Source organism: Drosophila virilis, chromosome 2 (genome assembly GCF_030788295.1).
Source record: "Drosophila virilis strain 15010-1051.87 chromosome 2, Dvir_AGI_RSII-ME, whole genome shotgun sequence".
NCBI classification, from domain to species: domain Eukaryota; kingdom Metazoa; phylum Arthropoda; class Insecta; order Diptera; family Drosophilidae; genus Drosophila; species Drosophila virilis.
Genome location: NC_091544.1, coordinates 4,921,710 through 4,945,870, shown reverse-complemented (window position 1 = coordinate 4,945,870; position 24,161 = coordinate 4,921,710). Strand labels below are relative to the sequence as shown.

General features: G+C 38.9%; 2 protein-coding genes across 2 annotated transcripts in view; both read left to right on the top strand.

Annotated features, from left to right (window-relative positions):
- Positions 1-85: 85 nt before the first annotated feature.
- Positions 86-842, top strand: TfIIA-S (general transcription factor IIA subunit 2). The gene is made up of 2 exons (XM_032439123.2): positions 86-248; positions 463-842. The coding sequence occupies exons 1-2, from the start codon at positions 177-179 to the stop codon at positions 712-714; spliced, it is 324 nt and encodes a 107-aa protein (XP_032295014.1). The 5' UTR covers positions 86-176; the 3' UTR covers positions 715-842.
- A 536-nt stretch (positions 843-1,378) lies between these two features.
- The window catches only part of Pli (E3 ubiquitin-protein ligase pellino), a 31,187-nt gene continuing 8,404 nt past the window's right edge, over positions 1,379-24,161 (top strand). The window contains exons 1-2 of the mRNA XM_002054766.4: positions 1,379-1,697; positions 2,499-2,632. Coding sequence (XP_002054802.1) covers positions 2,622-2,632 — 11 coding nt within the window. The 5' untranslated portion in view covers positions 1,379-1,697; positions 2,499-2,621. The remainder of the gene's footprint in view (positions 1,698-2,498; positions 2,633-24,161) is intronic.

The window sequence follows — 24,161 nt, the reverse complement described above, 5'->3', positions numbered from 1 at the left end:
TGACAATGCATCGCATAAAATATATCGATATATCGAGCTAGTTTCATATATCGCATATCGTAATATCTAAGCTATCGATACAATATTTTAGTATAGCCATTTACTGACATCGCTACAATACATTTTGGCTGCTCAATAAAATAAGTTTTTAATTTCCAGAATTTAGCGACTCAAACATGTCTTATCAATTATATCGCAACACTACGCTTGGCAATACACTACAGGAGAGCCTGGACGAACTAATTCAGGTAAGCTACGTGCCCGATACAAAACGAATTCCCAACAGGCCGCAGCAGCAGCTGCGTCGCAGACTCAGGCGAAGTCTTGTCAAATTTTTGCATTTTCACATCGTCAACAATTGTTAAATTGGCTTGCATTTGCTGTGCCCCCTTTTGTTACTTCATTTGCTATTTATGTAAAATGTCGATTTTGACGTCAGATTAACTTTAAACATATTTGCAGTATGGACAAATAACGCCCGCATTGGCATTTAAGGTGCTGCTGCAGTTTGACAAGAGCATTAACAACGCCCTTAATCAGAGGGTTAAAGCTCGCGTTACATTCAAAGCGGGAAAACTGAACACCTATCGCTTCTGCGACAACGTCTGGACCCTGATGCTCAACGATGTCGAGTTCCGGGAAGTGCACGAATTCGTTAAGGTCGACAAGGTTAAGATTGTGGCCTGCGACGGCAAAAGCGGCGATTTCAATTAACAACTAAGCGAAACCGGCGCACAAATTGCAACGCGTTCTACTTTTTAAGTTTCTTATTCATAAGGTCGAGTTGGTGGCTGTTGTCTCTACTGCATCAATTGGGGGAAGTAAACTGTTAACACATAATATGCCATTCGTTGTTTTATTACTCTTCAATTGTAAATTGTTTCCAACGAATCCCGTTCAAATTTTGGGGTCAGCTTCACTGACAGATTTCGTAGCTACATCATTCGCCTCATATTTGAATTAATAAATAGGCAATTTATAGATTTTGTATATTCTACGAAAATTATATAGTGTATACATAGGTATATGCCTAATTTAAATTCAAATGCTTCATGTTCGAAATCGATGTTTAAAAGGGTTCGACTTATCGATATTTAACATAAGTATTATGGCCAGTTAAAGTACCATTTGAGTAATGCGACAACAGTCGACATCGATAAAATCTTTTAGATTCGTTAAGCTTATATATACAGATTTATTAATTATAATAAAATAGAAAATATTTAAATTTAAGTTCGATGCTAAGCGCAATATTTAAAAAAGATATAAATACGCTTTATAATTTGCTGCTGGCAATATCGATAGCTTATGTATCGGACAGCCCAATTATCTAGCATGTTCTCAGAAATCGATATATCGACATAAAGCCAACATCCCTCGTTTCGGTGTACAAAACGCAACAACAGCGCGTCGCGTTCGCACGGAGACCGCTTTGATAACAAACAAATTTCAGATATTTTTGAAACGGGCAAAGTTATTTTAATTGAACGTTCGAATTGCAATTCTCAATTGATGTTATTCATTTTGAATTTGTGCGCACTAGGCATACCATCAGTTAGGCGCGAATGCATGTCAACAGCAAGCTCGCGAAATGCAGCAAAAGTTTAACTGCGACAAGTGAATCAAAGTGTAAAAACCTTAGAAAATACGTAGCTGGTTTGCAATACAAGTTGCTTAATAAATTGTTTTTCAAAAAGGTAAAAATACACTGTGTGCTCATAAAATCATATTCACCAGTTTGCTAGAGGCGTACGTACATACATGTATGTGTGTGTGTGTGTGTGCTTGCGTATGCATGTGTGCGTGTGTGTAGGTGTTGTGTGTGGAATTATTAGTTTTTGTTGGTGTTGTTGTTGCCATTGTTGGGCTGACTGAGCGCAAAGAAAACGAAAAGCCAAACGCGTAAAATACAAAAGTGCATTCATCTACAACAATTGCGCGTGTTGATTTTGTGCTTGATTTTGGCCAAAGCAATTGCAAATAACAGTGAATCAATAATTGTTGTTGTGGCTTTTGCTGCAAAGCCCTTGAAGTGTTGCAGAGAAAAATACAAACAAACATACGTAAAGTGCCGAAAACGGAAACCAAAGCGCAAAACGCAAACGTTGTTTTTATTGTTATTGCCACAAACTGCATGATTAAGCCATATAAAACGTGCACATACATAATATAACAATATATATGTATGTATGTGTATGTGTACTGTGCAGCATTGTAGAATTGAATTCTATACAAATTTTCATTTTTGTTTACAATGCGTTTTGTTTTGCTATAAATTTTATGGCATACGCTTGTTTTCGTTTGCGCTTTGCTTTTGCGTTGCCGTTAAGTCTTATACGAGTCCAATTGGACTCCCGCAGTGGGGCTGTTCCTGCGAAAGCAAAAAAAAAAAAAAACACACAAATATTTCTGGCTAAATTCCTTCGCGTTAAATAAATAAATCCAAATGAATAAGCGTAAATAATTGTAATCATAAAATTTTATTAAAATCTAAAAAGGTTTAAGCAGACATCGCCAAAATTGATTTCCGTCGCATCAAAATCTTCACCTCAAAACTGGATTATAATAAATCCGTTGATATTGGAACGCAGCAGGAAAACAACTCTGGGGTAACCAACAAAATGGTCAAACGGTAAGTACAGACACACATACGTACATATGATAACATACATGTGTACATATGTATGTACAAGTACAATGTGGATGCATTTGCTTATCAAGCACACGCTGCAGTTCATTAACCCATTTGCAATTGGCTAAGAAATTAGCGACCGCCTCTCGTAGACATGCTTATTTTTAGAATATTCTTTTTGATTCATTGACCAGGGTCTATTGAACTTACGACTGGCGCTGATAAAGACGAATTATAACGCAATTTATTATTGTTAATTGCTTAGCACGAGTTAGGAGGCGGGTGGTGGGGTATGGTGAGGGGGGGAGGGGTGCTGGTTGTAGGGTTGCTTTTAACTGCGTCGCAGTCTGCATTCACATTGTTAGCATGACTTTCCGTTGTTTCCTTTTGCTTTATGTGAGCACAGTTATTGCTCCAACAACAACCCCCAATGCTGACAACAACAACAACAACAACAACAACAACAACAACAGAAAAAACACACCCCCTCGAGTGCAGCCACCACCAACAGTGTTGACAAGCGGCGTCGCATAAATTTTTGTCTGCGTTTTCCAAAAAATCCAAATGTAAAAGCACAAACAACAATAACAGCAACAACGATGAATAGCCCAACGCGGCATCAGCCTAACGCATGCGCCCTGACGTCACAACAACAACAACAACCACACTAGCTTCGTTTCTGTTTTGTCTGCATTTTGATTTTCTACACGGTTTTATGTTTTCTCATCTGTTGGGCACTCCAAAATAGCAGAACACACTGGCAACACTGACAGCGCTCTGCCTCCAACTCTTTCTGTGCCTGCATAAATAACTGCATACGTAGCACTCTCTCTCTCTCTCTCTCTCTCGCTCGCTTCTTCGCGTTCTATCTCTATGAATCTCTTCTTTTTATTTTTCAACGTTGGCGGCGCTTTGCCTTTGCCTCTGACAATATTTACCATTACTTTGTCGCGTTGTTGTTGTTGTTGTTGTGGTCCTACAGTTTTAGCAGGTTCTTGCAGTTGCTTTTTTACAGTTGCTTTTTCGGTCGTCGCGCCCCCACACACGCACACACACACACACATACGGACAGCATCAATAACAACAGCAATGTTTCTGTGCCTGTATTTGTCGCTTTGTTGTTTTACCTGCTTTTGTTCGCCTTTTGTTTTGACTAGTTTCGTAGTAGTTTTCTTTCCTGCCTGCCCTGCTGCTCATTTATCGATATTTATCATATATTTAATCTTATCGTTCACGCTGTCCTGCTCTTGCTTAGACTTCCTGTTGCTGCTGTTACTGTTGCTGTTGCATGTTTACCTGATGCCGACCTGTTCGCCTGGTTGTTGTTGTGGCCGTTGCTGTTGCTGTGCTTGTTCTTGCTTGCCGATCGCCTCCCTTTGCTTTACAAATCTTCAGCCTAGCATGTGTGCACATGTATGCAGGTTTTAATGTGTATGTGCCTGCTTTGTTGCTGCCTCTGCAGATCTTGCTGCCTGCCTGCGCTGTTTTGTATTTTGTGTTTATTAAATTTTCTTTATACATATGTATGTATGTATGTATGTGCATGGCATGCATGCAGTTGCCGTACGGCAGGCAGGCAGCGTTGCCTGCTTCAAAATTTATTTGTCTGCACGCTATTATATCCATTATGTATGCACATATGTACAGACATATGCATGGATTTATGCATGTACATACATATGTTTGTTTGTATTGTACGCTGTGCTGGGGAGTGTCTGTGTAGTCAATGGATAGGCTTGCCTGCCCCCTCAATCCCGCTCGCTCGCTCTCTCTCTTTCTCTCTCTCTGCTGTTGCTGCTGCTGCTGTTACTGTTACTGTTTGTTCTTTTTGGCGATTAAAATTAAATTTTAATGCCGCAGTTGCTGTCTGACGGCTGTTTTTGCTGTTGTGATGTTGTTGCTTTGTCTGCGCCTCTCTTTGTTTCATGACTTCCTTGTTTCATGGTAGCCAGTTCCCCCCCACTGCTGCCCAGCGCCCCCGCCACCGCTTTTGTTCCTGTTAACCTTCAGCTGCAGCCATGCTGTAAGCCTGTTGCGCTTAGCAACATTCTCTTAATTTATTAAGTGCAAATTTATTTATGAAATAACCCTCACACACACACACACACACACACACACATACGCATAATTAACCGTTATTATTCATGCTCATGATTCATTTAGTCATTTGTGTCTGTTTGCGGCCCAAGCGTGGGAGAGACAATAAACGCACACAAACATACATACATGAGAAAATAAACGCACACATACATACGTGCATGTAACCACATTTGCACACTTTATTCTCCAAAAACACACACATACTATGACACAAAACTATTTTGTGTAGGTGGTAAAATACATATTACATATTTCTGAGAACAGTAAAGAAATTTTCCAGAAACATGTATTTAAATATTTAACATAGATCGTTCGGTTTTGAAGCCTAGCAGTTATTTAAGGGTCTGTTAGTTTGGGTCTCGATGCACATTACAGGGCATCTGCTAGTCGGCGCACAGTCGACGCTCAGCTGCTAACGTTTATCTCGAGAAAAACTGACAGACAGCACTGCGTCAGCAAATTTGGCTTTTAACTTTTTGCGTGGCAGACATTGCTAGCTTCCACAGCTGATAAGGCAGAGGTGAGAAAGAGCAGGCAAATGTAAATGCAACAACTAAACTTAATCATGCAAGTTGAAAAGAAAACGCGTGGCCTGATTTTAAGGCTGCATGCACGCGGTCCCTAATTACGAGCAGGGCATGCACACGTGAGTGTGTATGCGTGTGTGTGTGTGTGTGAGTGTGTGAGTGTGATAAGAAATGTGAAAGCAACTCAGCTGCTGACGCGTTGATGCGAAGACAACCCAAATATCAAACGACGGCGAGGCAAATAAACAATATTTGAATAAATGAATTAACAGACGCTTCGTCTTAGCCAAGCCACGCCTCCTCCCCCATCCCCTCCCCTCCCCCAAGACGCTGCGGTTAAAGTTCATTGCCAAAATGTTCGAGAGGGCAGCTCTAATGTTTGCCGCTGACCGAGCTCGAGTTCAAAGTTCACGCAGTCCAACTCTTATCAGAGCACATCTCTGCCAAAGATTGTTGCTGCTGCTGCTGCTGCTTCTTCTTCTTCTTCTTCTGCTGGGCGCCAATCGGCTTTTGCGTGTCGTGCATTGGCATTTGAACTGCCAACTGGCAGCTCGGCTCAGAGTTTGAGTTTGAGATAAGCCCAACGATTTTTCACAGCTGCTGCGGGCGAGCTTTTTGACCCACATAGGGCAGGAGCTGCCTTTTTTCTTCTTCTTCTTCTTCTTCTGCTCGTCAAGTGAAAGTTTTGGTCAGTTACTTGTTGTTGCTTTTACCTTTGTTGCCGTTGTTGTTGTTGTTGTTGTTGTTGTAAGCTGGCATTTTAAGCCACTTACAACAATTTACGACAAATTTGCATTGAGCTGGTAATTTGTGTGCGAGAAATGAAAGTGAAAAATTATTTTAATAGTCGATTGGCTTGTTAAATTCAAATTTTGATTTGACCAAAGTGCCACAAACTTAAATTGAATGTATATGTGTGTGCATGTATGTATGTATAATATGTTTGTGTGAGTATGTATGACAGACTTAAACAAAGTCAAATTAAGTTAATATAAGTACTTAAACTTATCAAGTTTTTCATAGAAGCAGCCGAGCAGTAGAGAATCAAGCATATATGCACCAATAATAGTTAATAAATTGACAATAATATCCATAAAATCAAAGTGTTAAGTGAATTTGTGCTCTTTTGTCAGCTGTTTGGGCCAACTTGAAAGTTGTTCTTAAAATCGAATAATTGAACAAACTGAAATCCAGCTGTTGGAACAGAAAAAGTGTGTGTTCTACAGACAAAAGCCAAGCAGTTCAGACATAAAATATATATTAAACAAACATTTTTTGTAATTATTGTTATTCTTGAGTTGATCAAGGAAAACAATTTTGCCCGGCTCCTGATTCGGCAAAAAAGCTCGCTTGAAAAAACGCCAGCAATAAGCATCGACATTTGCATTAACTTGCATTAGCAATGCATTAGAGGCCTGTGACTATACTTCCTATTTTTAACACATTTTTGTTTTATGTTTTTAAACATTTTTTAAGATTTAATTTAATTTAATTTTAAAAAAATAGACAGACTAGAGATGCAAAGAGACACGATAAATATTCGATAATTTTAATCGATATTTTAAAGCTAAACTTACAGTAACAACTATTTTATAGATAGATGATATTTATGATCAGATAGTATACGAAATTATGCAAAATAATAAAATCAGCAAATTCTTCACAACTTGAAAAGGTCTCATTTCTTTACGATTAGTTTCGTTTGCACTTATTTTCAAGAGTTTATCTCAGGCGGAGCACCTACATCTAAAATTTCAAATCTCTAGCTCCTGAGATCCTTGCGGTCATTTACACGGGCGGACGGACAGACAGACAGATATACCCTTATACCCATTTTTAATGGGTTCAGGGTATAAAAAACAGCTGATTGTGCAGCACTGCAACGCTTGCAAATCTGCAAAACCAAGTGCATCTGTGTTTTGATAGAAATGCAAAATGTTGATAATCAAGAAACTGCTCAAGTGAAACTTGTGCTAAAGCTCAGCTAGAAGGTTGCTATAGAAGGAGCATACTCCGACAAGTCCTATTGCAGGATATGTACTCTGTGTGCAGGATGTGCGCGACGCTGGGCCGCAGCTGCAATGAAAAACTTGCGCACATCCTGCGCAGCGCAGCACAACAACAACAAAAAAGTGTCAAGTCACAAACAACAACAAGAAAAACAAGAAAAACATAAACTTTGTCATTAATATGAGGAGCTGCGCCAGGCCACAGAAGCTGACGGACTGTCTGGGAAACGGGTTTGGTCAGACGTGGGTTAGTGGCAGGGTAGGAGGGGGGAGGGGAGGTAGTTTTTTTTTGTGCCTGATTTGACCTTATTTCGCTGGTGGCACATTGCGCCTTCAATGTGCATGCTCCCTTTAGGAACTTGCAGCTTTTGTTGCACGTGTTTCCGGTTACGGAACGAAGCCGCCGCATACTCTGTCCGAGTCTGCCGCTTCCTTGTGCAGCAAGTCGCTTTTGTGCTCTGCGAGAAATTTGTGGCCAGGACAAAGTGCCCGCAGGAAAGTGAAGGACGAGCAGAAGGAACGATGCGGGCGGCAGGCTGCAGGATTTGCCATGTGTGTGGCGTCTCGCTCTCTCTCTCGCTCTTTCTCTCTCTCTCTCTCTCTCTCTCTCTCTCTCTGGTTCATTGGCCTCTCATTAGTCTGCTAGCAGTTTGTTATTGTCTCGTATGATACGCTATAAATTTTCTTAAATATTTTTCTTCTATTTTGCAGGTAAGTTCCGCCTGAAAACTTCTGCAAGCAATTGAAAACTTCAAATGAAGTTTTAGCCAAGCTGGAACCCACGCAAAACATGGTTTGACTTTTTTTCTTCTGCTACTCCTCCTACAGTTGCGGTTTTTGAAACTCATTTAAAATAATAACGCGACAGTGCTTTATGTCTTGTTTTTTTTTTTTTTTCGCAAGTTTTACATATATTTTTGAACAATTAATTTCCCACACAAACATTTGCGGAGATGACAAAGCAGCTAAATGGGGAAATTCCTAGCCCACAAGAGACACACACACACACACACACATTGTTATTGTTTTCTATGTCAGCTATAAATATGTATGTTCAAAATTTTAAATACGCGACGTTGTGGGCTGCCAAGTCTCTGAGTCTCTGAGTCTCTCAGTCTCTGTGTAGTTTTTGTGTGTGGGGTGTTTGAGCACCTCGTATAGCTCAAATTGGCCTTGTGCATGTTGGCGCTAGTTGGGCCGCCTTGTACAGTTAGCTGGCCGAATTCAAGCGTTCATGGGAAAACCTCAGCTGCTGCCATCTAACGTAGAAGAAAAACGGAAGATTATTTTGTAGAATTCACAATAAGAAATACACACAGTTTGGTTAAAGATTAGGATTTCTCATTGAATCTAATAAGAGATTCCACATAAATAAAACCCTATACTTTAGTATCTAGACCATTCTTACAAACCTTCCGCTTTCGTACATGCTATATACTTACTTTGGTATTTAGCTTATTTCAGTATCTATTAAATACTAAAGTATATACTAAAGTTGATTGTTTTAATAATAGTTAGCTGCGTTTGTTATGCTTGATCAATTGTTGTTCAGCAATTAATTTGGCTTGGATCTTGTGAATTATTATTATTACTAAACAACGAAGATCCGGCTCCGAATCCCAGGCTAGTGTATCTGAATGTGCGAGTGCTTTAAGCAAGACATAATATTAGTATTTGAATCATTATTAAGTTGAATTGTGAAAGCTTTTCACCTTTGCATCTACATTTGCTGAAACTCTTTACACGATTACACGAACTTCTTGAGCGTCTTTTTGCCAACCAGTTTCTGGTAATTGTCCGATTTTATAAGAAATTCTCTTTTGGAAGATAGTCTCTGTATTAATGCAACGCGGTTAGATGAGAAATTAGGTATATATATTACGTCAACTAGGAAAAGCATAAAGTGCGCATATCTATTAAAGTGAATATATAACGGATTGTAAGTCGTACTAAAAACGAGAATAACACTCGCCCGATCAACTAACTGTTCTGTTATTAACTTTTCATGGAAATTGTTTGCATACCTGAGCGAAAGCGTCTAACTGCGAAGTGTTTGTGCACATAACTTGATTCATTTGGCCGGAAATAGTGTTTAGTAGTCGAATGCTAAATTCTTTGTCGACCGGATGCTGTCACCTATATATAAGTATATATATATATGTAGTTCCTTGTTGCTTGAAGCGGTTAATAATCGTGAGCTCGTAGGAAGCGCCCCTCCCCCTGGCACCCGTAACGCGCCGCTCAGCTCTTGCGCTAATTTTTGTTCTGGTTATTATCGCCAACTCTTGGGCTGTGCCCATTTTATGACCCAATTAATCTGTTTACTTGCATAATTTCCACGTTAGTTTGGTGCGTAATGGCATTTTCTGTGTAATATGTGTGTTTCTCTCTCTCTGTGTGTGTGTGTGTGTGTGTGTGTGTAATGCGCGTTACTTTCCGCGCAATTTTCGAATTGCAAACAAAGTTGATGAAACAACCGCCGACGATGAGCAACAAAGGCGTGCCTTGCTTTTTGGCTGGGCACGGCGTCTCCCTGGGCTACGAAAGGGGGGTTTTACTTGCAACTGCAGACAGCCACAATCACACACACACACACACCAACACACATAGAATGTTTGATAACTATTATTGTGGCGTTTATTGGGCGTTATTGTTGTGGTTGCTCTGTTGACCCACATTTTTGCCAATATATTGTGCAGCCAGCCCGACGAAACTAAAGAGACAGCCTAGTCGAACAGCAAATTTACTCACATTTCATTTAATTTATTTAAATATATTGTATTATGCAGTTGTTGTTGCGGTTCGCATTCAAAGCCTATCTGACCTATTCCTCTAGAGTCGAGTGTGCTCAACTGGTGTAATACGCTGTACTTTAATATTAATTAGCCCAACTCATAAGCTTATAGATACATTTTCTCAAAATAAAACACAAATAAATTGTTCAAGTCTTTCTGCTCATTTTCAAATTGTAGTTTTGCGCTTTAGTTGCGAAAATCATTAAATAAATCATTAACAAACTTTCAAATTCAATTTGCATACTCTAATTAAATTAAATCACAAATTTCTTTATTTGTATAAAATTTCTATAAATTTGTACATCATCTTGTTGCCCAGCCCCAGCTTCTAGAAGCCATTTTCAGCCGTTTTTTGGCTAAACTTTGCACTTTGACTTTTAAATGATATTTCTACATAAGAAATAATTAATTTCGGCATAATATGTTTTGCCTTGTTAGCATAAAAATGCAGATTAGAATGACAAATGGGGAAATATTTTCGATTACGTGAATATCTACCCAACTAGCATTTGTTATCTAAATGCAGCTTAAGATATGAGATAGCAAGCGAAAATATTTTATTTGTGATAAAGCATAGTCAAAGCATGTATCTTTTGAGCATGTGCAGTTGTGACTTTGAGCTCGTGCATCCGAAAGATAAATTCTAATGTGCGTATCTGAGACGTCAGCAATGAACAATGTGAAGGGTAAAAAGTAAATAAAGTTGTCAGTCGGTATGCAGCTTGCTTGGCCTCGCGTTCAAGAGTACTTAATAGAGAATTACATATATGCAACTATTCACGTATATTGATTGAGCCAAGCCAGGTGTTGACCCTCAACAAGATGACTCCGATTCTAGCTCGAACCTCGCTTCAGATGCTGCCATTTGCTGCCTGAAACTCATTATTCTTTCCAAGTTCGTATTAAGGCACAAAACACCATCAAATTGCCGCAATTAACTAACAAATTGTTGGGGCAGATCAGTGATTAAAACATGAAAATGCTTTTATTTTGAGCAAACTAAACATTCAACAATGAACAATGAGTAAAAGTCTTAATAATAAATTCGAGGCAAACAAAAACAACAAATCGCAGAGCGAAAACTAAGCGTCATTAACTTTGATATGCCAACAAAATGTGCCATGTGCTAACAAAATACAATCGATATCATATACTCTATGCACTTATTGGCATCATCAATATTATTAGCTGGATGAGCTGATGGAAATATAACATTTGATTTATAATATTGTGGCTGGGTCAATATCAATAAATTAACCTCAACAATTGGCTGAAAATATGTAAAGTTTCCAATTGTTGCTTGGGTTTCTAATCCCATATTATACAGTTTTCCTCGACAACAAATAAATTCATTGATTTTATTAGAGATTGAAAAACTTCCTAATTAATGCATTAGCTCTCTACGAGAATCCTAAATTCAATAAAATTTCTAAACAGTTTTGGAAGGGTTCAGCAAATGTTTTTAGATAGAAGATGGTGTTAAATTACTGGTTTTTAAATTAGTGAGGTTAGTTTTCTAGAAAGATGTAATATGTAATTAGTTAAATTATTGAGAAAGAATATATATTTCTCTATTCATACACCACGATTAAAGCCTACTTGAGAAATTATATAACTATAACTGAATTTACTTTTGGCTCCAACTCATCTAACTGGTTCCAAAAGAAGTGCCAAGCGCAAGATCATTATGGCAACATTTGTTCATGTGAGGTTCATGTGCAGCTCGATTGAATAATAGAAATGAAAGAAGAAAGGAAAAATAAAATAAAAGGCCAGCTACGCATGCGTCATAGTTGGAAACAAACTGGTTTCTTGCTGTCGATGAGCCAATGTTGCCGCTGTGTTAAGCTTTCAGGTGTGCCCAGCTCCACATTCACTCTCTCAACTATGCGCGCGCACACACACACACACACGGGCACACTCACATACTCTCGATACAAACAGTGCCTCTCACTCTCTGAGCTGAGTGCATGAAAGTGATGCCGCCGTAATCGTCGTTTGGCCTTTGTCTTTGCCTTTTTGTCGCCGTTGCCGTTGCTTTGGCTGGCTTTTGCACTGATTATGGCAATTGGCGCGCTGCAAACCAAACAATGCGAAAATGAAAAGCTCGACGCAATAGGCAAAGCCAAACAAAAGCAATGAAAAGAAATGCAACTTGTTGTTATTATTGTTGTTGTCGCCTTGAGTCTGAGTCTGCAGTTGCTCTGCGAGTTCAGCGGCTGATTATTGACAACGTCAACAGCGACGTCGCCAAAGTGTTGTTGACATGGCCTCCGCTGCGCCTCCAGCTATATCCATAAATCCATCCAAGCCAAGGTGCAGTCGCAGTCGCTGCCAGCGTCGCTGCCAGCGTCTCTGCCCGCTGTGTGCACTGCACTTGTCAACTGAGCTTGCGGTTTCAAAGCCGATCGGCTACTTGTCATGGATGCTGCTGCGTCTGTGTGTGTGTGTGTCTGTGTGTGTCTCTGTGTGTGTGTGGCAGCAGCTGACCATATGCGGGATGCCTGCAGCATTTGCATTACAAATCCATACACGAGAAAATGTATTTATTTATTTTTTTTATTTTTTGCTCTATCTTCTTTTTCTGTGTTTTTTTTCCAATGCTCATAGCAATTAGATATGAATTATCTGCACGCTTTGGCGATTTGAGAATTCATTGAACAATGATGATACGAACAGATTGTCGAATGGGTCGGATTGTTGTGTTTGTGTTTCTTTATGGGGCATAGACAGGCGGAATGCGCCGCTGAAGTTTGTTCGATGTTTATCTGTTGTTGTTGTGTCATATCAGCTTAATTAAATTTGTTCCCAGAAGTCGAAGGAGTGTAAGCACCAGAAATAAACCGAAACGAAAAACAGTTTATAAAACTTGACATTGATTCTTGTGGCATATTTGTAGTTATGAGTTTGCTCTGATAATTGAAAAGATATGAGAATTTATGGCTTAGAATTGGCACTTAAATGATCAAATTCTAGTACTGTCGATTGATTATGAAAGAGGAATATGATTTCTCCATGCCCTGCGATCTGTTAGAAGTTGACCAGATGAGCAATAGCTATAGATATCTTATGGTATATAAAAAATACTACAAAAGAAACTCAAGTAGTGTAATAAATACCGATTTTGTTTTTATTTTTCATAGCTATTTGATAACTGCCTTATATAATACTTATCACAGGATAAGTTGGCAGTGATTTCAGTTATTACTAATTACATCCGCACTGTTATCAACTTCTGAGTATATGTAAGCCTAGTTATGTTAAGAAAGGTCGGTAATTCCCATTGATAAGAATCGCCTAGCATAGCGGAAACATGCTCCAAAAACAATACTTTTATTGCGGCAATTCCAAGCAATTCAAAAGCGTACGAAAAGAAACACCTTCCGCTATATTTTGGAGCAAAGATTTTAACAGCAAGCCGTAGAAATTACCCGTAGTTTCTATGTACTTGAGGCAAACAAAAGTTTTTGTAGCTTTGCGTCAATATCCGTTCCACATTCGGCGTCGGGCAACAAAAAGAAAACAAAATCGAAAGTGCGCTATGGTAAATTTAACTAATGGTTTTCCAACCGTACCGTTAACTGTTCGCCCTGGTTCACCCTACAGAAATATAAATAAAACTTGCACACAGTCACGATAACCTTTGGCACTCGCTCAACGTAATCGCATCGACAATTTCTAGACATTTCGTAAATCAATCGTTTCCCAGCCTTGGACAGTACGAGTACGCTCTGAAGAAACTGGAACGGAAGTCGAGCTTTCAGAATGTAAAAGAAAATTGAAACTGCTGCAGCAGGTGCGACAAGGACAGCAATAACAATGGTATTCAAATAAGGCAACGGCCAGCCAGTCGCTGTTTCAAGTCGCCAGGGGGCGCCACTTCAAAGAACCATTTGGCAACAATTAAATACATACTGTGGCGCCGCCTTTTGACATTTGCACTTAATCTGCAGTTGGGGGCGACGTTTGTTACACTTTTGGGAAAGTGTCAACTATTATAATACTGGAGCACTTAACGGTTTTTGGGGTCTAAGCTTTGACACCTATGAAATAATTTCTCATATGTCACTTGTCGCGTTCTCCATTTCTCAAGACGTGAGTTCTTTTGTTGTCGAGAAATGCTTTAGCAAATTGCAACATTGCAACATTGCAACATTGCTGCTTGGCTGCTTGGCAAACCCCTCCGACCTTATGGCACTTCAGCTTGGCCCCAAACCCCAGCTCAACCCATATCTGTCAAGATGCAGGCGACGCAAATGCCACAAAACACGTAATGATAATAATATGCAGCAGAAAGGGCAGAGGCACAACAGGATGTTGTCGGCCGGGCTGGTTGTGGCTTTTATGGACCGTGCACAGAAGGGGACGGGAACGGGAATGGGGTCTTGTAACTCGCGCAGCTCTGTGACATAATCGGCACAGTTGGCCTGGCAACAAATGTTTTGCAATTTCGCGTTGTTGTTTCTGTTAACGCTAAAGTCGACGTCAACTTTGCCTAGAAAAAGAGCTCGAGAATCGTTGCGACAGCTCACATTTTTCCGAATTACTTTTTACTCTGGTAATCCCACACGAAAAAGTTGATAGTCAAATATCCCAGCAGTATGTGAATACTTAAAGATTTGCATTCTAGAATTGGAAATTCTATGCTTGGATGAATGAGTCGTTTGGATTGGGAAATTGATCTGGTTATTATAACTTGAATTATTATAAAGCCTTTTCTTAAGAATATTCTATATTTTTGATAATATTCCATAATTTAGACAATCCTCTATTATAGATCGAGGAATTGCAATATCGAATGAGTTGAGTTATTGCGAGAATTTATTGATAAAGTTCTTGAGATGATTCATTCTATAGAAAAAAGTTCAAAATTAAGAAAGAAAGTTAAGTGAGGAGAATAGTGCAACTCGTAATTCCCAAGTTCGATGAGGTTATATGAAAAACTGAACCGTTTTCTATACATGAACTCATTTATTGATCGATACTTTTTGTTAGACTATATGATATAGTAAAGACCGATGTTGATAAGATATGGTCTATATATAAAAAGCACCGAGAAACTAATAAACGAAAGTCTCAAGTTACCATGAGCAGTATAAACACATTTAATTTTCGATCGATTATACCTATAGCAGCAGTATAGTGTTCCGATGTCGATAAGGTTTTGCAAGGTATATAAGTATGTCTAGGAACTGACGAGCTTTGTCAAGATATCTTGATAAAGTAAAAATATGTTCATACAAGAACTTCAAAATAAAATACATATATAACATGACTAATAAACTGTTCCGATCCGGTTCCGTCATATATTGTCTCTGCAAAGGATGACAAAATCATAAAAATTAAAAAAGCAGTTCATCATAATTTCTCTTTCTCTCTCTTTTTTCTCTCTTTAATAGTATAAAACTTAACATTTTTCATTGGAACTGATTCGAGTCGTGAACTGAACCTCGATTCGATTGATTCTTTTGAGTCGTAAAATTGGTATTTACATAAATAAGAGGGCATTTGTCAATACTACGATTTCCTGCGGAAAGGTTAACTCTCCTGCATACTTACAAAAAATGGCGGGTCAGTCCGTGGCTGACCCATGACTCAAATTATCGAGCGTTGCGACCTTTGACATTTGCCCGCTTGGCTTGACAGCGCGAATCCGTCCCACTTTTGATTTGATTGACACACACTCGTAGCAAAGACAACCACACAAAATGCGATTGTACTTGTGATTGACTATGATTCTGACGCGACTTGAGCCAATTGTTACAAAACGCATTAAATGCCAAACAGATATATCAAATGTTTGAGATGCGAGTTGGGCTTGGGGCTTAACTGAATGAGAGCGGGGCATGTTTATGTTTTATGGCTTTATTTCAATTTGGCATTAATTGGCGCACGAATTTTGCGAATGTTGTTCATTGTTGTTGTTGCTGTTTGTTGCTGTTGCTGCTGTTTGTTGGTTTGTTGTTGCTGCACACAAAATATATTTTATATTTTGTTGCCTTGCTGCATATTTATGCCTTTCGCTGGCCCGCGGGCGTAATCAGCCACAGCAACTGAAGTTCGTTCGAGTCGTTCGCGTTGATGTGAATGTGAATGTGGATGCAGCTCCAGACCAGCTGGAAGAGCTGGAAGAGCCATGCTTGAGTGACGAGCACTGCGGCTGCCTGTTTCTGGTCTATGCAGATTGCCGTCTGCAATTTTCAATGCATAATCAGCAGCAACAACATTTTCCTACGTGACGAACTACGTGCAAAATTGCTAGCTAACAAAATATACAAAAAAAAAAAAGCAGAGAAAAAAACAGCAAAACCAACCACAAAAAACAACAACGCAGTCAAGTGGGCTCGGCTTTACCTTTTGCATCAGTTCAAATCTGCAAGAATTGAAAACAAAAATCTTTATAATTTTTATTTTCTTGCAAAAATTTGAAATTTAAAGAATAAAGAATGGTTTCCAAACGGAGTTGAGCAAAGTATTTGCTTGAAAATTCTTCAAATGTAAAATGTTCACTTTTAGTTTTTTGCGCTCTTAACAAAAGTTGTATTAAGATCAAATTTAAAGCTTGAAAACCTTTTTGTATCCGTATTGTGTGCAATTTAAAAAATACATCTCAAAAATTCTTCCGCAGAAAAGCTTTTAAACTCTAAGTTTTTCGAACTTACGTTAATTTATTTAAATTTATTTTCTAAAAATTGTTAAAAACATTATTATTTAAAATAATTTATTATTATTATTGCTATTGTTATCATTATTTTTAAATTATTTAGATATTTGATCAGTATTAACGTCCAAGTCGAGCAAGAGAAGACTTCGAACAGAATATGCTATAATGCTTGTTAGTAGAGACAGAGACGTTTAGTTAGAACAAAAATCCAGAAGAGTTGAGGGAATGAATAAATATTGCACCAAGCATATGATTAAAGAAGGAAAGATGATTAATTATCAAAAGTCTACTGAAGTTGTCTGAAACTTTTCATAGGTCATATATCAGATCCGGCCAGATAGGCCACTATATAGCTGCATAGTTAATGTAATAATATTTGTTCGATATTTGAAAAAAAATTAGAAATATTCGTTTATAGCTGAATTTGGCTATTTAATTGCCTATTAAAATCTATTAAATTAGAAATTATAATTAACAAAATTATTTTAATGTCAAGTTCAGTTAGAAAGTTAGCAATTCAATTGTTCGGTCTCATTATGGAACTACTGTTGATTTGTAGAGCCGAGACTCGAATACGTTCCTAATGCGCATATTCTCAAAACGTTGTCGGTCTTCAGCCGATGTGTCTCCAGTTCCCAAAAGTCACGTACGCCAGTTGCCGGTTTTTTTAAATTTTGCTTTGTGCCAAATGTTATTGTCCCCGCTGGTCTCTCTCTCTCTCTCGCTCTCCCTCTGAGCACGCAGCACACGAGCATAATTTTTAATCAAATCGCAATTTTGGCCACAAGATCAACAATCTGCAGTAAGGTTCGGTTTGCGGCCTGTTCCTGGCCCACAAGGAGCAATCGTGGCCTACACTGGACGACCGACCTGGCCGGCTGGCTGGCTGGCTGGCTGGCTGGCTGGTTGGCTTGCAGGTGAAATTGTGTGCAGCGTAACATATTATTAAATTGCCTTGATTAGGGGCCGTGAACAGAGCAGCGGCAACACCAGTCAGCAATCACAGTCGTCGGCCAAGGCGGTGGGCGTGTGCTCTCAGCACGAAAAATACAAGAAAACGAAAGAAGAAAAAAAAAAAAAATACCAATTTTCAGACGGCCCGGCCCGGCCCGGCCCGGCCCGGCCCGGCCTGGGCATTTCCTGTCGTGCCATGCTGCTGCTGCTGGGGCTGTTCCACTCTAAGCAATTAAAGTGTGTAAACATGGCTGAGTAAGCTGAATTGACTGTCGGAGTGGCAGACGTTTGGCCATAAATCTTCCAGTGCAGCCAAAAATAGAGCCAACATAGCTTTTGGGCATCTCGCACGAAACTGCACTGCGCCCGCCGATAAAGACCTAAAATAGTTGCATACAACAACAACAACAACAACAACTGCCACACAGCAATCAATAAAAGTAAAACGAACAAAAAAAGAAGGTCTTGTGATTGATCTACGCGTCGCCAGCGAGAAGCAGCGAGACACACACAAAGCGCTTCCCGGCCCAATGTGCCCCATTGGGGCCTATATGGGTCAATACTTGGTTCTGTATGCCTCGACGCGTCAACTCGATTCTATATATATTGATAATGGCCGTTTCTGTGATAATGTTGACATGCCCGTTCTACTTTCCTCAGCCGGCATAAGTCTATAAATATGTTTCCCGGGGTGGGGGGCTTTTCATGGAGCTGCCTTTAGCGACTTTTGGCCAGATTCTTGTCGTTTCCACGAGACGCAAGTATTAACATTTGCCGGCATTCGGCTGGCATTATATCATAATGGTTTTTGGTCACGCATCTGAAGACGACAATTTTTTATAACATTTCGCTTGCCTTCTGCAGCTTGTGCAACATTTATATTTGCCGTTCACTTGCGTTCATGCCGTTCAAGCTAATGAGCAGAAATTATGTCACCTGCTTTGATTAAATGTTTGCTTAAAAACTTTGAAAAACGCCATAGGTTTCAATTTCCGTTCGCTCATTAGGCCATGCGGGCCAGGGGCAGAGTCAACTTAATTAAGTCACTTTAACTATGGCCACAGCCATGCAAAAAGGTGACTGACGACACCCACACAATAAATTACCAAATGGCTCATGAAGCCAACTTAGTTTGTTGGCTTTTTATACCCTGTAACCATTGAGAATGGTTAAGCTAGGGGTATATTGGTTATGTGCGTATCTATGTGACAATCGGTAGGCGGCAAATGCGATCACATTTAGTTAATCGTAACTATTATTATTTATATGTTTTAACATATATTCCCGATCTAGACGACAGGCCAAGTAGATCTCCAAATTGAGTATAGTTTTTGTCGTAAAAATTTCCATGATATCGATATAAATCGATTTTCACATTTTTTTTTTAACTAAACATAACTCAAAAACTTTAAGAACTAGATGTACAAAGTTTAGAAATATTTAATCTTTGAATTTGTATTATGATATTGTCAAAAATATAGATTTTGAATGAAAGGTTTCTTGACGAAGTCAAGAGCTGAATGTTTGTAAATAAGGTTAAGAGAAATATTTGTGGAGGCATATCGATTTTAGGGTATCTTCTAGTCGGGCACTCTTCACTAGAAAACTCTTGTATTCTCATTTTGTTCTGTGGGGTTATTATTTGAGGTATTTTTGTTGTTGTTCTTGTGGTAATGAGTTTAACAACCTGTCGCCATTTATTTTACAATATATCATGTTATTATATACTATTCAAATAATGGCTAAAATGGCTCAACATGCCTTTTGGACTAATGCCTTTTGGACTAATTCAATTCCAGCTAACCGCAATGCGCAATACAAAATGGCTGCTCTCTCTTCATTTAAGCCCTTCTCAATTATCCAATTCCCTATAAAATCTATTTATATTCTTGATCCTGGTCAGCATTCAAGTCTTTATGGCCATGTGCGTATACATGCGCTTGGAATTTGTCTAAAGCTACTTTCTGATCAATCTCAATCTATCAATCTCTCATAGTCTGAATACTTTAATACGCCTACACATTTACGCCATAGAAGTACATTTTGTAGCTCAAAGTTCAAAATTTGGCAGTTACTACCTACATTATCACATTATTTACAAACGATATCGGCAAATAATCTATTTGCTTTGCTTAAACTAAATTAAACATTTCGTACCGCAACGCCAGACTTAATGAATTGTTATGGGTTATAATTGAATGAAAGATACAGAAAGCAGCCAGTGTCAACGGCGTTGTCTGCCATGTGGGCGACGAATACCACCAATATCTATCTATATATATGTATATATATATAGTACTTAGACCTCCATGTGTCTTATCTGTGCGGCTGTTAATTAAAATGCCATCGATTTTCGAGGCATTATATAATGGCACATGTCCATTAGATGACAGCATATGTTAATTAATGAAATAAATGATGCTCGTGCAGAGACATATGCCACAATTATTACAATCGCTTATCGATGCTTCTTATACCCTAACAGTTGGGGTATTTGAATTCTGTTAAGGAATTTGCCTAGATCTTTCTCTTGACAGTCGAATGGATTATAGCTGACAATTACTATTGATATTTGAGCTCTTAAATAAAAGTCATTACTAACTAGCATTAGCATTAGCCTAAGTATTAGTGTATAAATAATATAAAAACATCTTAACAAACATCAAGTTTTATTGGCTTATCGAATGTTTATGATATTGGATTACTATACTTAGTCGTTTTTTGATGTATGCATGCATGATATAAAATTCAGGCATCGCTTCATCTCTTCATCTCTTCAATACGCTACAGTCTTTGGCAATTGAAATACTGTTGCTATTTTGTTAAAGACAAGCATATCTATGAGGAAGCATTAAGTGCGCTTCTTTGCAGAATAATTCACATATGATGCCGGCATAGTTTGTTAAAAGGGGATTAAAAAAGTATACCAGTATTACGAAGCATATTTGTCTAGCCCATTCTTGCTTATGGTACATTTCCTAGGGCTAAGCTTGCCATTAGGTTCGTAATCACGCAGCGCATCGCCTGGCATTGTTCTATTGCCCCGCCCAGTTCTATTGCCTGGCATTTGTTTATTAAAATTGCGACGTCGTTGGTCATAAAATATGAAATTTGCATATTCATGTTTTCATGGAAATGACAAACTGCAGTCGACTCGATTGGCGTTGAGAGCATTTTAAAGCTCGTGCAATTTCAGTTATTGGGCCATTAGTTCGATTCAGTATGCTTTCAACTCTTCCGCATTACGACAAACCAAAAGTACACGGCCAGAAATTGTGACAGTCATTGGCCCGAAAATGCTCAGCCAGACAATGGCAAAGCGTTTACAAAGGCTGCCTGGCTGCCTGGCTGCCTTTCTGCCCGACTTGGAAATGGCTAAGCTCGGTCCACAATGAAAAGCGAAACTATTACGAGTACCACGGAAAATGGTTGGGCTGCCAAGCTTTATGCGGCTGGCTCCATTCGATTGGCGTTTGGTGGCTTTATTTTAAGTCGAAAACGAGCAACAAACACAAAAGCGAAAATAGTCAGCCAGCAAAAGAAAATGCATAAGTGCAGACCAAAATCTAGGTAAGACCAAGGAAAACAAAAATAAATAAATAGAAATGAAGAGGCTTTCTTTGTGACAGCGAAGTTTTGATACTCTGTAAACAAGAAAACAGACAAAAATAACAGCTGAAAGAAAGTATCTGTTTTTTTAGTTTTAAGATAGCCTTAAAGCAAAATGAACATCAAATAAAATTGTTTTGTTGTTGTTATTCTTCAAAAATATGCTAATAAATAATAATTTGTTTAATTTTTATAAATTTAGATTGCGTATAGCTCAAAGATAGAGTATCTAAGTCAGCGTTATATGTCCAACTTACTTGTAAAAGAATTTTTTGATATTTAAATATAATTTTATTAAGCTTTCAGCCAGAACTTATTTCCCGTTCAAAGAATTTATAAAGCATGTTTCGCACTTGTCCTGAAAAGTACCTAATATTGTGATTCGATGATTATTTAAGTTACAACATATATTTACAAAATATTAACTACATTTTGAAAAAGTCCTACCAACTATATAAATACTCAAGTTTGAAACTCGAACACAGATTCACTCTCTTAGACTCTCACTGTGTGTGTGCAGCTAATACCTCTGAAGTGTTGCTATTGATTTGTGGCATTACAAACCGCATCGTGAATGCAACATGCCGTGTTGCGTTAGGGTATTAGAATTAAAGTAGCAGAGCGTGCACAAGAGCTGCCATCAGGCGGAGTGCAGCGAGTCATGCTCGGCTAGCTGCTCTTGCTGCTTGTTTTTCTTTTGTATAATTTTAGCCGGGCTTAAATGCTGTTGTTGTTGCTGCTGTTGCTGTTGCTGCTGTTGTTGTCACCTAGTGGAGTGGTTGCAAATTTGTTGCTTGCCCAAAATGGCAGAGAAAATAGTTCGAAACGTGCTGCTGCATAGCCAAACAAAACAAACAATTGAAACGCAAACAGCTTCTGAAGAGCAAACCGGCAAAAAAAAAGAGTCGATTGTGTTGGCATTGTTGTTGTTGTTGTTGCTGTTGTTGCCGCTCGTTTAAACATAAACAAATGTTATGCAAAAAGATACAAAACAAAAATATAAAGTCAAACCTGTGTTGCTTATGCAAGAAACAAAACTGAAATAACTATAAGACAAATATTGTTATTTGCCGTCCAGCCAAATGAAAAGTTGTTTAGAAATTGACAAGCCGATTTGCATAAATGAAATTAGTGAGACATTGCTAACAAGCCCGCCAGCTAAGGGCAAAGGGCGTGTCAACCGTGTGCGTGAGACGAACGCTGACTGACAGCCTAACCTAACGGACCGACTTGTATCTGTATCTCTATCTGTAGTTGTAGCTGTATCTGGTCTCTTTATCTGTCTCTGTATCTATATGCATGCATTTGTATCTTAATCTGTGTGCTTGCCTGCAAAGTTCTAGCGGTTTCTTTGAAAACAATCTCGTGGCTTGCGAATTATTTTTGGATTTCAGCTGCGCATATTTTATGCTCTGCAATTTGTTGCTCCCTGCACGTTTTATGCTCGAATTTCGCTGGAAGAACGAGTTTAGTTTGTGTGTGTGTGTGTGTCTTGTTTTTTGCCATTTGGCTCTGTCTGGTTATTCGCTTTTGTATCTGCACGTTGAGAATTTCATTCTTGAAATACGAACAGCTGTGCCAAAGGCCGCCAGATATACATATAATGGCCATCAGATACACAGACAGTTGCAGATACAGATACAGATACAGATACAAATTCAGCTGCTACACCTTTGGCATATGAATGAAGCATAGTGGAAATGCCATCCAAGCAAACGAAGCACAGCCACAAATTTGGCCATAAAATATGGTAACGAAACACCTGCCATGCATCAGGGCATCATTGGGCACCTGCGTCGAGTGTCTTCCGTCTCTCTCTCGCTCTCCCTTTGCACCCCATGCCATTGTTGGCTTGTTTATTGTTTAATCTTTCATTTGCACTTTTGCTGACAACCGACGAAGTTGCAGGTTGCATATTTCAGACATTTGACATGCTCACATTCAGCTCAAATTTCAGCTACCCGAGCAAACATCAAATGCACATGTATATTTATGTTTATTTAAAGTAAACCATAGTTTGTGCTCGGTTGGCGTACAGGGCGCAGGGCTTAAAACAAAAATATTTATTCGCGCATTTACCTATGCAAATGGTCAAAAAGAAACTGCAGCTGTTGTGTTGTTAGATTCAAAATGAAGAGCGTAAATATTTCAAAGTGCAGAATCTTGCTTCTATCAAACAAAACTTTCTTTCTCTGCAAATAGCAAATTTTCTACTCTGATTAGAAAAGCACCAACAGCTAATGAAAGTGTTGTAAATTATTGGCAAAAGCTTTAATGAGTCATTAGATTATATCAACATACAATTAGCATACACAGACGCTTCTCACAGTTAGGCTCTGGCCTAATGGAAGGACAGCCGAGTTGCTGGCTTAGATGGATGAGCTTTTAAAAGCTCACGCATACTAGCAAAGGCTGTTAATGTATTAGTGAGCAGCATGTGCAGCAGCACATCGCTCATTTGAATTGGCCTTTCGGTGCTTTCGCCGGACTTGGCCTTTCAATGGGCTAAGGCCGAACTAAATTAGCTAAAAGCCTTTGGCAATGCCAATTAAAGGTAGTCATTAGCTACTACCTACGCAGCTGTGCGTGTAATCAAATGAATGCATAAAATATATGTAGCGAAAATAATCAAATTAATGCACATATAGTGTGCACTTGCACTCCTGACATTAAAAGCGGACCGACTGAACCACGAACGCGCTTCTGTGTGCTGCCCTGCAAACTGGCCTGATTTCTGTTCGCCCCGCTCCTGACATTTGTTTGCTCTTGGGGGGGCTCAACTGCACTTGTTAACACATGCACTGGTCGCTTTTTTTGTTTTGTTTCAGCGCTGAAATGGAGAATTTATTGTAATGCGATTGCCGGGCCATT

Bases quoted from the DNA above. Each gene is read 5' to 3' on its own strand.
- TfIIA-S (XM_032439123.2), top strand. From the start codon at position 177: ATGTCTTATCAATTATATCGCAACACTACGCTTGGCAATACACTACAG. The intron at 249-462 runs GTAAGCTACGTG...ACATATTTGCAG, and splicing joins GCCTGGACGAACTAATTCAG to TATGGACAAATAACGCCCGC.